General features: G+C 48.5%; 2 protein-coding genes across 2 annotated transcripts; both read left to right on the plus strand.

The window, feature by feature from the left end:
• Positions 1-1,668: 1,668 nt before the first annotated feature.
• Positions 1,669-4,406, plus strand: NIT4 (Nitrogen assimilation transcription factor nit-4; the record flags this gene model as incomplete). The annotated part of the gene is made up of 2 exons (XM_044852800.1): positions 1,669-3,260; positions 3,308-4,406. The coding sequence occupies 2 exons, from the start codon at positions 1,669-1,671 to the stop codon at positions 4,404-4,406; spliced, it is 2,691 nt and encodes an 896-aa protein (XP_044705470.1).
• Positions 4,407-8,541: 4,135 nt separating this feature from the next.
• FPOAC1_008357 (uncharacterized protein) lies at positions 8,542-11,459 on the plus strand (the record flags this gene model as incomplete). The annotated part of the gene is made up of 3 exons (XM_044852801.1): positions 8,542-8,887; positions 8,936-11,250; positions 11,316-11,459. The coding sequence occupies 3 exons, from the start codon at positions 8,542-8,544 to the stop codon at positions 11,457-11,459; spliced, it is 2,805 nt and encodes a 934-aa protein (XP_044705471.1).
• Positions 11,460-13,318: the final 1,859 nt, after the last annotated feature.

The following is a 13,318-nucleotide window of genomic DNA, read 5'->3' on the forward strand; positions in this document are numbered from 1 at the left end:
CAGGTTTACGGCCATCAACCACAGTCTTAAACAAATGGTCTCGATTTGTTGCCTTGTTGGTGGCTGGCTCTATACAAAAGTCTAATTTAGTTATTCGTAAGCAGACATGAAACGACTTAACCAATGTGCTTACGGAGAATTTATCGCTTGCTGAATGTCGTAGAATACCCCAACCTCAAGTTCGAGAAAAGCATGTCCATAATAACGGCACACTGATAAGAGCATTATCGACAGCTAAACCGTCTGTCCAACTATAAGGTCTTCAAGGTTGGGAAGCTTCAGGCGTGCCAGCCTGATAAGGTTCAGATCACTACTGTTGATAGATTGGAGTAAGCCATGCAATATGAACCAAACAGACAGAATGACGAGAATTTCTAAGCGCCACAAGCACAGACGAGTCCCTTCGGTACCACACACACGGATAAGGTTGCAGCTCAAACCATAGCCAAGAGGGATCCTTGACCCTTTTGATATGCTGTTGTTGGCCAATCTGAGGACAATCTGAAGAGCTTATCAGAACAGGATACCCGGTTTGTTTGGTCGTTATCAGAGGCCTGGGGCCCCGGGCCACTCGTCCCGTCTGCGGGTGATCTAGCCTGGTTGTAGATCTCGAGCGGAGAACCGAGCAGATGTCGAATCTGTTGTGTTGAGCTTTACCAACTTTCTTGTGACCGCCGGTAGTGAACAGATCAATTGATTATGAAAACATACTAAGCGTTCCATATTTTAACTCACTTCATTCCCTTGACATAGACGAATATCGAGGCTAAACCGGAGACGAAGCTGGAATAAAGTGGTGGCTCAGACTTACATAACGCCTTTTTCTGAGTCGCCGAGCGCAAAGGAAGGCGGGACCCATCCACATGTCTTTGGTTTCCTGCCTCCACAGTTCCTGTTCCACGCACGTCAGGTCTTCCTTCTCATTGCTTAATTACCTTACCTTGGTCGTTCCTGCCGTTCCACCTGCAATAGGGATTAAAGTTGCTTGAAGAAGGAACTCTTGACCAACGTTGCAAGTTGAGACAGAGGTTTTGTGACCAATTGCATTTACATATACATCGCGCTCGGCTTTTGGTTGAGCGACTACCTCATATCACCTCACCTCACCTTACCTTACCTCACACCTTGTCTTGTCCTCTGCTTCTCATTATCCTCTTTCACTCCAAGTCGCATCGCATTGTATCGACAATATTCTAAACCACCTCACTTATTAGTCGGTACCCTCGAATTGTCTTCGACTTTCACTTCGAGGACCTGTCAACTAACCCGGCAGACAAAACATCTTCGCCTTTCTCCACCTACCAACCATGACTGATTAACAGATGTCCAAAGTCAGGATGAAATAAGCATATGAGGGACTATAAGTTTGTGCTGCAACTCTTGGACCTTCTCTAATTTCTCACTATCGAACCACTGCTGTGTCTATTCGACCACCCACCAAGGACTGATTTTCGCTTAGCTCAAGCCAAGTCTGTTCTTCATCAGTCTCAAGCACGATTCAGTCCCATACGGTTTGCTTGGTGGGCCTAATCAGCGGATTGAGTACTCAATCGTGTCATATCATATCACGGAGTGTTCATCTTCAGGATTGGGTCTTTTATTCTGACTTTTGCCTTTTACTTGATTACGTACACCGCCATCCTCACAACTTGCCCACTCAGCATTACCATGGAAGAGCCGCACCCAGAAACTACGGTGCACACCGGACTGTCGGCATCAACCCCAAGCGCAACGCGCAAAAAGCCACGCAGAGGTGCTGACTCTGCCAGCCAGAAAAGACGATGTGTGAGCACAGCATGCATAGCATGTCGAAAACGCAAATCAAAATGTGATGGTGCTATTCCTAGCTGTGCTGCATGCTCGAGTGTATACGGAACTGAGTGCCTCTATGATCCCAACTCAGATCATCGCCGAAAAGGCGTTTACCGTGAAAAAGTTGACAGCATGAAAGCCCGCAACTCGACATTGCAAATTTTAATCGAGGCCATCTTGAATGCCGAGGAGGAGGACGTATCAAGCATTGTTCAGAGAATCCGCACCTGCAATAGTCTCGATGCTGTTGCTGAAGATATTATCAACCAACAACAGCAGCAGCAGCAGCGACAAACACCGCAATTGGCAGCACCTTCAGCCAAAGAAGATTCCGATGACTATGATCAATCCAATGAAAATTATACTACCGATCAACCTGTGCAGGGCGAAAGAGATCTAGCTCGTAAGATGGGCGAACTCCGACTCGAAAATGGCAATGTTCGCTTCATCGGAGGCACCTCCCATCTCATTTATCTTAGTGATCCGATTCACGAGGGAGATTTTGAGCCAAGTCTGGAGGACTATACCACTGGAGAAGACCCTATCACATCCTGGACTCGTGTCACTCAAGACTCCCAGCTCATCACTCATCTAATCAACATGTACTTCAATTGGCACTACCCTTATTTCACCACACTATCAAAGAAACTATTTTTTCAAGATTTCTTAAAGGGCAAAGCTGGTATAGGACGGGGTACTGCATATTGCTCCTCTCTCTTGGTCAATGCTATGCTCGCATTGGGTTGCCATTTTACAAGTGTAGCTGGTGCCCACGGTGTTCCTGGAGATAGCAGGACAAAAGGTGACCACTTTTTCGCCGAGGCAAAACGACTGATTGTTGAAAATGACGAATACGAGAAACCTCGTTTAGTCACTGTTCAAGCACTAGCCCTTATGTCGGTAAGAGAAGCTGGATGTGCCCGCGAAGCCAAAGGGTGGGTTTACAGCGGTATGAGTTTTCGCATGGCCGAAGACATTGGCCTCAACCTGGACGTGGGCCAGCTGGATAAAGAAAGAATGAGTGATTATGAGATTGATTCCAGACGGATTACTTTCTGGGGATGCTATCTTTTCGACAAGTGCTGGTCGAACTACCTGGGCCGACTTCCTCAGATACCCAAGAGCTCGTTCAACGTCTCCAAATTTGATGTATTCCCTGATGAGGACGCAGAAACGTGGTCACCCTACACAGACAATGGATTTGATCAATCGTCCAAGCAGCCGGCACGAACGCGCGCCATTGCTCTCCAAATGTCAAAACTTTCCGAGATTAGTAGCGACTTATTGGCCTTCTTCTATCACCCAAGCAACATCGGCAGATCTAGTGGGAAAGCTGTGGAACTCAAGAAGCTAAGCGAACTGCATCGCCGTCTGGAGGAATGGCGAAAAGAAATTCCCAAGGAATTTGAGCCCAAGGATGGCCAGTTACCTAACGTACTTCTCATGCAGTAAGTATATTGGCGCCGACGTCCCGCAAATGACTGACCTCTCATAGCATGTTCTTCCACTTACAATACATACACCTCTTCCGGCCCTTCTTGAAATACTCGCCCACCACTTCACCTCTCCCGCCCCATGTCTCGCCCCGTCGCATCTGTACAGCAAATGCTGGTGCCATCTCAAAACTGTTACGGCTCTACAAGAAACTCTGGAATCTGCGGCAGATTTGCAATATTGCAGTGTATATGGTGCATAGTGCTTGTACAATCCATCTACTAAACCTTCCTGAAAAGACTGCTCGAAGGGATATTACCCATGGAGTGAAGCATCTCGAAGAGATCGCTGAGGACTGGCTCTGTGCCAGGAGAACTCTCAGCATCCTGAGTGTTCTTTCTCGCAAATGGAACTGCGAACTACCTGAGGATGCCGCCTTCGTTCTTCATCGGGCCGACGAAAAGTACGGGACATACAGTACTTCTGACGTCCCGTCGCCTCATTCACAAGCGGGTGCTTCGCCCCTTTCCGATGGTGGCCTGGGATTGAAGCCAATGGGTGAATACAGCCCATTTCCTCAATATAGTCGAGCCCAATTGGTCCGACCAATGCAGCAACTTCAACAGCAACCACCACCACAGCACCAGCCTCAACGATCTGTGACGGGAACTATGATGGCAAGGTCTCCTTTACCGAACAATATTCTTGCTCAACAACAGGGTATGCCTATGAATACAGGCAATGGGGGCTTTGGTTCCGAGTCTGCGGGTGGATGGGGTTCTGTCCCTGTTACATCATCGATGCCATCTTACCAGCCGGCATTCGCGCCCATAAACCGTAACAGCATATCAAGCGCCGGCACAGGCGTTCCGCCTGTCAGCAACCCTCCAACGTCTAACCGGGCGATGAGGATGGATGGCCAGGAATGGTTCTTGAACGACAGTGCAAGGTGGCATCAGAGCTTTGAGGCCTGGCAGATGGCCAACAACGGACAGGATAACTCCGTCTTCATGTTTGTCGATAGCGGCAACCAAGACACACTCAACACCAACGCAGACGGGAACGCTAGTATGCAAGCCGACGCCAACGATCAGATAGCCGCGCTGGACGGATTAGGGGCGTCATTATCCCGAGGTGGATGGCTACCAGGTTTAGATTAAGGGGTTTAGAAACTTCGATTTCTCATATTTTAGATAGTGATAGATAAATGAATAGCGGCTCGGTTAAGACATTCCAGAGACCTAGAGGGTCTCGGGGCTAGTTGTCAGAACGGTACAGTTTGGTTCCAGTGGTACATATTGGATCGATTTTACTGTATAATCTTGGCTTCATGTGGTTGGGGTACAATAGAGTTCAAGTAAGGCAGTGGTAATACAAGGATGCAAGATATCCGGCTCAGCTCTCCGTAATTCAGCTGGATTCTCCGCATTTATCGACCTGAGATTCAGGCGGTTACAGGTAAATTGGTTGTTATATGAGACACTGCTATGTTGTTGAATGAAGGATGAAGGAAGAAGGAGGATGTCACACGGTGAAATGCTTCCATATTCAAGCTTCCAACTGACATGAAAGTCGGGGTAAGAAGTTCCACGTGGTATCCGGGAACTAGGGACGACAATATGAGATTGAGCATCAAAGATGGTGTCAATGAAAGTTTCGGTGGAGGAAACTGACAGTCTTTGTAACCGTCAGGTCATCATCTCGACTCAAAGAGCAGGGGGAGCTGCATGGAAGCGTGGATGGGACGAGTGTGGGGGAATCGGGCCGGGAGCCCGTTTCACTGTCGGCGCCACAGCAAGCCATTCCGGTAGTGGACGTCATGAGGGGGAGTACATAGAATCCGAATCTGAGTCTGAGTGATATGAGTCAAAGAGTTGTGAGATTTACCCTCGGGCAATTGGAGATCAAGATGGAGGGAGTATTTTACTCTCCACTGCAGAATCAAGTAAATTACATCGTAGGGTCTAATACATAGGGCGCACAGAAGACAGGGTACAGAGTTAGGGATCGGGAACGATAGCCTGGGAAAGCGGCCGTTCATGTCGCGGCCAGAATCAAACCCTGTCATGATTCTGGCCGTGTTAGTAGTAGTAGTTAGTACAAAATAAACCTATTACAGCCAGAATTATGATGGAGCCTGGGGTGGCATACTGTGCATTCCTAGGCCAAGTCTAATCCGCGCTTCCGGTGCAGGTTGTGACAGGGCTTTGAGGAATACGATTGGTGCGCAAATGCGGCCACAAATGCCGGAATAACTACAGGCTACGAGCAATATAGGTAATCCAGGTCCAGCATTGGGTAGATGATGGTTACACAGACGAAAGAATATCTGGGAAATAAGGGCGAATATGGGAAACACCGATAGTTGAGACGTGATGGGCCAACGTAATCTCTTCAAGAACCTGGTTCCAAAAACTGGAAATTCGAGGGACCGAGAGGGTTATTTCATTTCAACAAGATAAATTAAAGTTGATCAAAAAAGAGGTACGTACATGCCCCGGGACTTGGAGCTGATTGAGTTAAGCTCATGCAGCAAATAAAAGTGTAGACTACCTACTGTTGGATTGGGCTCGATCTTGAAGATTGGGGGAGAACGAGCCCCCAAGAACCTAAACTAACAACCGTTAAGGAAGGCGCATCGTTAATTAATCACCTGGGGTTCGCTACGATTGCCCGTTATGCAAAAGCAAGTGTACTACTTATTGTTGGTTGGTTTCTCCAAGACTCCATCGTGGCTTGACCATGATTGCATTTGCATTTGCATTTGCATTTACATTTACATTCACACTCACATTCATATTCATATCCACACTTTTTCATCACACACATTACATTACATGACATGGCGTGGCGTGGCACATGGCGCGCGCACACAGACAGACAGGCGCGCAGGGGTGGGAGGTCAACATCTTAGTCAATCCTGACTTACCTAGTGTCTGGACCACGAAAATCCGGGGAATTGACAACAATAGGAAAGTCCCAAGACTTTCTTTCTTCCTCCCTTCCTCTATCCACACCACCCGTTCCTCGCTACATCCACTTAGTGGATGCAGGATGCCGTGCAATGCAGTACAGAGCGGTGCGTCTACAGCAGACCCATGATTCTACATAGGTATTCTTTCTGTTATAGTTACCCGCTTGCGGAACGGATCGCAGGCCCTGGAAACGAAGCCCCGACGATCCTTCATCCTCCTCCTTCGCCGTGCCGTTCATTCGAGTCAAGTAAGCTACAGTATGAAGCTTGGCTTGTCTGATCTGATTCTCAAACGTTGGTCCTGCTAGTACCAACTATGATGCTGCACAGACAGTACTGCTGCCGTTCTGATTTGCCGTCCATCAAAGCTTCTCATTTTCGACTCGCAACGTCAAGCCTCGGTTAGGCTAAGGCCGAACCTCCATGAGCCTCAGGATTGGCGGCCACGCGGTTGACGCCACCAGATCCAACGACCCTCGACACCCCCTCCAGAGACTCCATGACAGAATTGAGTCAAAGACAGGCTCATCAATAACATCACCAATTTCCAACAAAGGCAATGAACGGTTGTTCGAACGTCAGCACCTACCAAAGCATGGTAGATTGCACTACAGCTCTTTGCCCAGAACAGCACTGTGCCAATCATCCCTTCAATTGATGGATGGGTTAATAAGATGAGATCCTGGGGGTGGCTGCCACCTTCTCTACTCGACTTGACCATTTGGTCGAGTCGAGTCCCATCTTTCATGACAATTTCCCCAGGTTCATTCCGCATTTTGTTCGTTTGTCTGGCTAGAACCACTCGCTGGTTGGCATGGTTCGTTAGCTTTGGCCCGATTGAAAACAAAAGAACATGTCTCGAACATGGACGCCCCAGCTTGACTATTATGACTATGACTGTCATTAATTCTTTTCGGAACAAGCTACCGACAAGGTACGGTAGAGTAGCAGGGTAAGTGGCACCAGAGAACCCCAGTTGCCCAGCACCCCATGGCACAAATCCTCCACCTCTTACACCTCTCCACATCTGTTCATCAACCCACCTTCGGCGGGACCTCGCTGCTAACTAACTTAAACTAGGCTTTCACTTCTCCGTACGGAGTACTAAGCGAACCATTTGGCATGCGGTAGCTTCTTGGGGGCATGATGGGTCTAAGCAAAGCCGCTTCCCCATTCTTGTCGAACTCGGTCCTAGCCCGACTTTTCAGTCACGAGTAGTTAGTACAGTTATGTACCTGTGGATGGGGTTTGCTTTCTCCAGAAAAACAGAACGCCCATTTTCCTTGACCTTCCTTTTTGTACCGTCAATTTTTTTTCTTAATTGGACTTTGTTGGTAGTCAAGATTTCCAACATACCCATACTACATCTTCCAGATCTTTGTGCCCGCTTTCTTGATCTCAAAATTTGAAATTCGACTCTCATGATCCTGAGTTTTATACCATAAACCCAGATTCACTCGACAGTTTTCCCCAGGATCCACTTATCAGTCATTCAGTCAGTCAGTAAATATTCTGGTCTGACATGATTCGACTTGGGTCTTTTTAAAACGAGCTCAAGGCAACGAATCAAGACTCAAAGTATTCGTCCTATTCATTCTTGCCTCTTTTATACTCATTCTACCAAATCCATTGCAGCAAAGCAAGACGATCTTTCCTTGATACACTGCACTCTTCATTGAGCACCAGGATAGATTAGGAAGTGTACTCAATATAACCGCAAATCGAAACGAATCTGGCAATTAGCTATTTAGCCGGTGCCTTGACGCCAGCTAGAGCTCCAACAGCAAGGGTCCCGTAAGTATGGATGGTTTCTTTTGGCTCCTTCACGTCGACTCTGTTACCGTCTTCTCGACTCCGTCTGCACTCTCCCTGCCAAGTGTCTACACACTTCTTACACGGGGACACCCTACCCTCTATACGAACAAGGCACTACCCTCGAAACCCTGTGCTCATCACTCCCTATAATGCAAAGGTGTCAGATGCCTTGTCAATCCCTCAGCGGTCCCCGCTCCCCGAGAAATTTGCCCCCCCTGATAGTAACACGCGTTGATCTTGCTCTGTTCCGATGCCTCTGCAACCCGCCTGCAGCCGTCATCAGACTCATACCCCTGTTTACTTATATCAAGCACTTCCCCATAAACTGATTTGAGTTCTGCCTGCAGTAAGCTAATCTGACCATGTTTATCAGAGGAGCTGTCCCCGTCATCTCCAAGAGAGGGGAATAGCTTACCACAATTCGATCCCAGCTGCCTCAGTCCACAATTATCTTGTTATACTCAAAGCTTCTGCACACTCTGCGGTAGAGCCTGAGTACCTACAAGATGTTGTCTAATCCACTTCAACGTTTCTCTCCCTACCAAACCGCCACTTCATCCAATATCTCACCTGATGGGAACGTTCAGCAAGGCACAATGCAAAACGGCGGCCTAGACTCGCTCCAGAGCCATCAGTATCCAATTCAACCACTCTCACAGGCTGTGCCCCTTTCCAACGGCCACTATGAGAGGGCCGGCACTCAAGTAAAGAATCGGCAACATCCTTATGGAGTTCACCCGCGTAGCTCTAGCACTTCAGGGCCAATTAGGAGACGAATCAGTCGAGCCTGCGACCAGTGCAATCAGCTTCGAACAAAATGCGACGGCCAGCACCCCTGCGCACACTGTATTGGTAGGTTTTGAGGTCTGGACGTCAATGTTGTGTTTCTGACTTCTGTAGAATTCGGCCTGGGGTGCGAGTACATTCGCGAAAGGAAAAAGAGAGGGAAAGCATCGAGAAAAGAACTAGCTCAACAGGCTGCGGCTCAGGCTGCAGCAGGTACCACAGGCCAAACCATCGACGATTCTCTATCCGAGAACGGCCAGACCAGCAGCAAAGGACTCGACTCTTCGAATATGGGACTAGAGCAACAATCGAACGAACGACATCCGAGTACGAGCAGCAAATCGAGCCGGGATCCAGGCGACGACGTGATGCGACATACCCAAGGCCTTGAGGGCCTCGATCATCTTGGCAACATAAGCGAACAATCCCATCTTGGCCGGCCTTCTTTGGATGGCGAACACATGGAAAACAACGGCGGTCTTGATTTGAACGGCTTCAGTAACATGCCGCATACGTATGACTCACAGGGCTTAGAAGGTCCTGTGCTGAACGGTCAGTCCTACGCTCCTAACGGACGAGGCAACATGCCCGGTTACGCCGAATTCTCGTATTCAATGCAGGCTCAGAGCCCTCCCAATTTCAGCAACAGCTCTGCTTTCCGTATGGGAAACAGCCCGCTGGGGTACGCTATGGGTAAGGGAACATCTCCCGGATGGGGCATCTCTATGGCTTCACCACCAGGTCAATATCAAACACAGGCCCCTCCCCCTAACTTCAACAACTCGAAATTGCGGTATCCCGTGCTGGAACCAATAATTCCATATCTCAACAACATAATTCCGATCCCTCTTGCTTGCGATCTGGTCGATCTCTACTTTGCGTCCTCCTCCTCAGCGCAAATGCACCCAATGTCACCCTATGTCTTGGGTTTCGTCCTTCGAAAACGATATTTCCTGGACCAGACAAGGCCGAGACCATGTCAACCAGCCCTCTTGGCAAGTATGCTATGGGTTGCTGCACAGACAAGTGACGCCCCTTTCCTCGCCAGTACACCTTCAGCGCGTGCCAAGACGTGTCAGAAGCTTCTGGAGCTTACAGTCTACCTCCTCCGACCTCTCATCCACACAGCACCAAGTGATGCGCCCAGTCCTGTAGCTGATGGTGTCGCTCTTGGCGGTCTCGGTGTGGCCATGCCTGGATCAATCAGCATGGAAGCCACCAGTGGCGAGTCGGGGCCTTTCGGCGCAGCGGGAAGCCTGGACGATGTGATCACATATATTCATTTGGCAGTTGTTGTTTCTGCCAGCGAATACAAGGGAGCGAGTATGCGATGGTGGACTGCTGCTTGGGGTCTTGCTCGTGAGTTGAAACTGGGCCGCGAGCTTCCTCCTGGACCGTCACCTGCAGCTCAAGAAGCTATGGACACTGACACCGCCGAGGATGCTGAAGGCGGCATCAGCGGCAACGGATACGTAGGCGAGGAGGAGCGTGAGGAGCGACGCCGGATATGGTGGCTTCTTTATATTGTCGACAGACATCTTGCGCTCTGCTATAACCGCCCCCTATTCCTCCTTGACATTGAATGCCAGGGTCTATTACAGCCCATGGACGATGCGTATTGGCAGAGCGGCGAGTTTCTCAACAACTCAAACTCAACTACAGATCCTAATCTTCTAGGAACGAGCCCAGAGGGGTACAGGACTGGGCATCCACAGGCGCATGGTCCTCAGTACGAGTGTCGTGGCCATAGCATCTTCGGCTATTTTCTGCCTCTGATGACCATCTTGGGCGAGATCGTCGACCTACATCACGCAAAGAACCACCCTCGCTTTGGTACCTCCTTCCGTCAGGGTCATGAGTGGAACGCTCAGACGGCCGAGATTACGCGACACCTTGAGATATATGAGCAGAGTTTACAATCTTTCGAGCGTAAAAATTTGCCTCGACAGGCTGAGGAGAGACCCGACGTTACAAATGAGGGCAACGGGATACCTGAGGCCAACACACCATCAGTCCACTCGGTCCATACCAATACGTCAAACCGGCTTACAGAGAGCAACATCCAGACTCGTATCGTTATTGCTTATGGGACCCATGTTATGCACGTGCTGCATATCCTTCTCTCTGGGAAGTGGGATCCTATTAACCTGCTGGATGATGAAGACCTATGGATTTCTTCGCAGGGGTTCATTACATCAACAAGCCATGCTGTTGCGGCAGCTGAAGCCATCAACTTGATACTTGAATTCGACCCTGGTCTGGAATTCATGCCGTTCTTTTTCGGTATCTATCTCCTTCAAGGATCGTTCTTATTACTGCTTATCGCGGACAAGCTCCAATCGGAGGCATCGCCGAGCGTGGCAAAGGCATGCGAGACAATCGTGCGGGCTCACGAAGCATGTGTAGTGACTCTGAGTACAGAATATCAGGTTAGTATTTTGTTTTTCTTGTTTCAATAACACGAGCTTCATTGCAGTAACTAACAGGCTCACAGCGGAAATTCAGCAAGGTTATGCGTAGCGCTCTTGCTCAAGTTCGAGGTCGTGTACCCGAAGATCTTGGGGAGCAACAGCAACGGCGAAGAGAGCTTCTAGCAGTGTATCGATGGACAAAGGACGGGACTGGTTTGGCGCTATGAGCAGGGCTCTCTAGTCATGGTTAGGGAATGAATGGAAACGAAAAGGGAAAGCAGAAAAGGGACAACATACTTGGGGCGTCTTGGGAAGGGACATTCGCCTTTTTTTTGGATGGAATAACGGCCTTAATGGACTCGAGATTGAGCTCGAGTATGGGAGCGGCAAGGGTGCTTTTAGATACCACGAAGCGAACAGCGATGTCAGTTATCGAAAAGCCAAGTCTTTTGGCATATGAAAATTTCAACTCTATTTAATCTTTAAGCTGCCTGTCTTTGTTGGAGCGTTCGGTGTCGGTTTTGTTTTGGCGAGGAGTAAAATCTAGGAAGAAAAGAGTGTTAGTAAAGTGTTCTGAAGTACTGTTCAGAGGAAGTGGGTGTTCGTAAATGTTCAGACAAAGGAAGAAGGGTGTTGGCCGGGTGTGTTCAGTAAGACACGCCCACCGAACAAGAACAAACCCACGGCTTCTAATCATCGTAGACAATCCAATTCTTCTCTCTCACCCAATTCCACCTTGTCTCTCTTCATGATACTGTTGCTGTGGACTTTCTTTCCTTTTCGCATCGTCAACATTGGTGCTGATGGAGGACTTCAGCGGTAACCCCTATTTGATCGAGTCAGCCAACAACGTTCACAATCTATGATACGACATAACAACGTACGCGAATAACATCCCTATCTCTTTATCGGCTCTATTCAGTGGCGCTGTCCGAATACGAAGCGTTTCAACGGCTCCAAACCGTCGCGCAAAGTTTGCCCAAGACAAAAGTCTAACCCAGCATTAGCGACGGTAATTCGAGTCCGCCAAAACGAACCTCAACAGAAAGCGGCCGACAATAGGTATATTATGCAGTTATTTTGGGATCAATTAGGATCTTTTGTGGATTGCCGTTGAGGATGGCGGCGAAGTTGGTGTGGGAGCGAGATAGAAGACACGGACAAAACAAATGGAGATACACTACTTACAGCTACTGTTCCCTCTATAATATTGCATTACTAGAAGAATAGCAAGATGAGGAAATAGAAATAGTGATTGTAGAAATGCTTTTCTCGCTTGAGTTGTTGCTGTTGCAAATCATACCTCGTACACCCTCGCGAGTAACCATGTCATGTTTTTACGCATCACAGGGGACTTAACTGTGTCGTACCGTTAGTATTTCAACTAAACGTGGGGAATGGAGGCTCTTTTCTTTTTTCCTGGTGGGTGGGTGCTTTATTTCAACGTCCAACGTCTAGGCTCCACCAACTGTGACTACAATGTAGCTTGATGGATATTGCATCACTTGCAAAATACTATACAGGATGTATCCCTATACTATGCACAATATCTAACAAGCAATATTCTTTCTGTTACTGTAGTTATCGAGTGATGTTCTGTTCACGTGGGTTACCAAACATAATAACAAGGCAATGGTATCAGATGGTAGACACCTCACCCCGTCTGATCTAGTACTTCTACATTTCGTCACGTTCTCGTCCTCGAGACGCGTTGTTTTCTTGCCAGTGACTTACAAGTCTGTACGCGTGATGTTATTTCAAAAAGCGAGGCCAAGCAGTAGGAGGGGGGACAATCAGTGTGCCAGTGCCCGTAGCAATATCAGTAAACGCCCCCGTTCTGTCCTGGAACTCGAATATTCCCCTGTAGAAATTGCATAACAAGGGACAAAGTCCTGCACATGCTCATCTCCTATCAGCGGAGACCCTTCTACCAGTTTTTTCTGGTTCACTAGGCCCGTTTGTTGTTGTGATCTCTTGGTCTGCCTGCTCCACCCACCTTTTCTCTCTCTACACTCCCCTCCTCCTCCACTGCTTTTTCCTCCGCACAACAACATCACTGAGAAGAAAATCATCATCATACAGAAAC

Source organism: Fusarium poae, chromosome 3 (genome assembly GCF_019609905.1).
Source record: "Fusarium poae strain DAOMC 252244 chromosome 3, whole genome shotgun sequence".
NCBI classification, from domain to species: Eukaryota; Fungi; Ascomycota; class Sordariomycetes; order Hypocreales; family Nectriaceae; genus Fusarium; species Fusarium poae.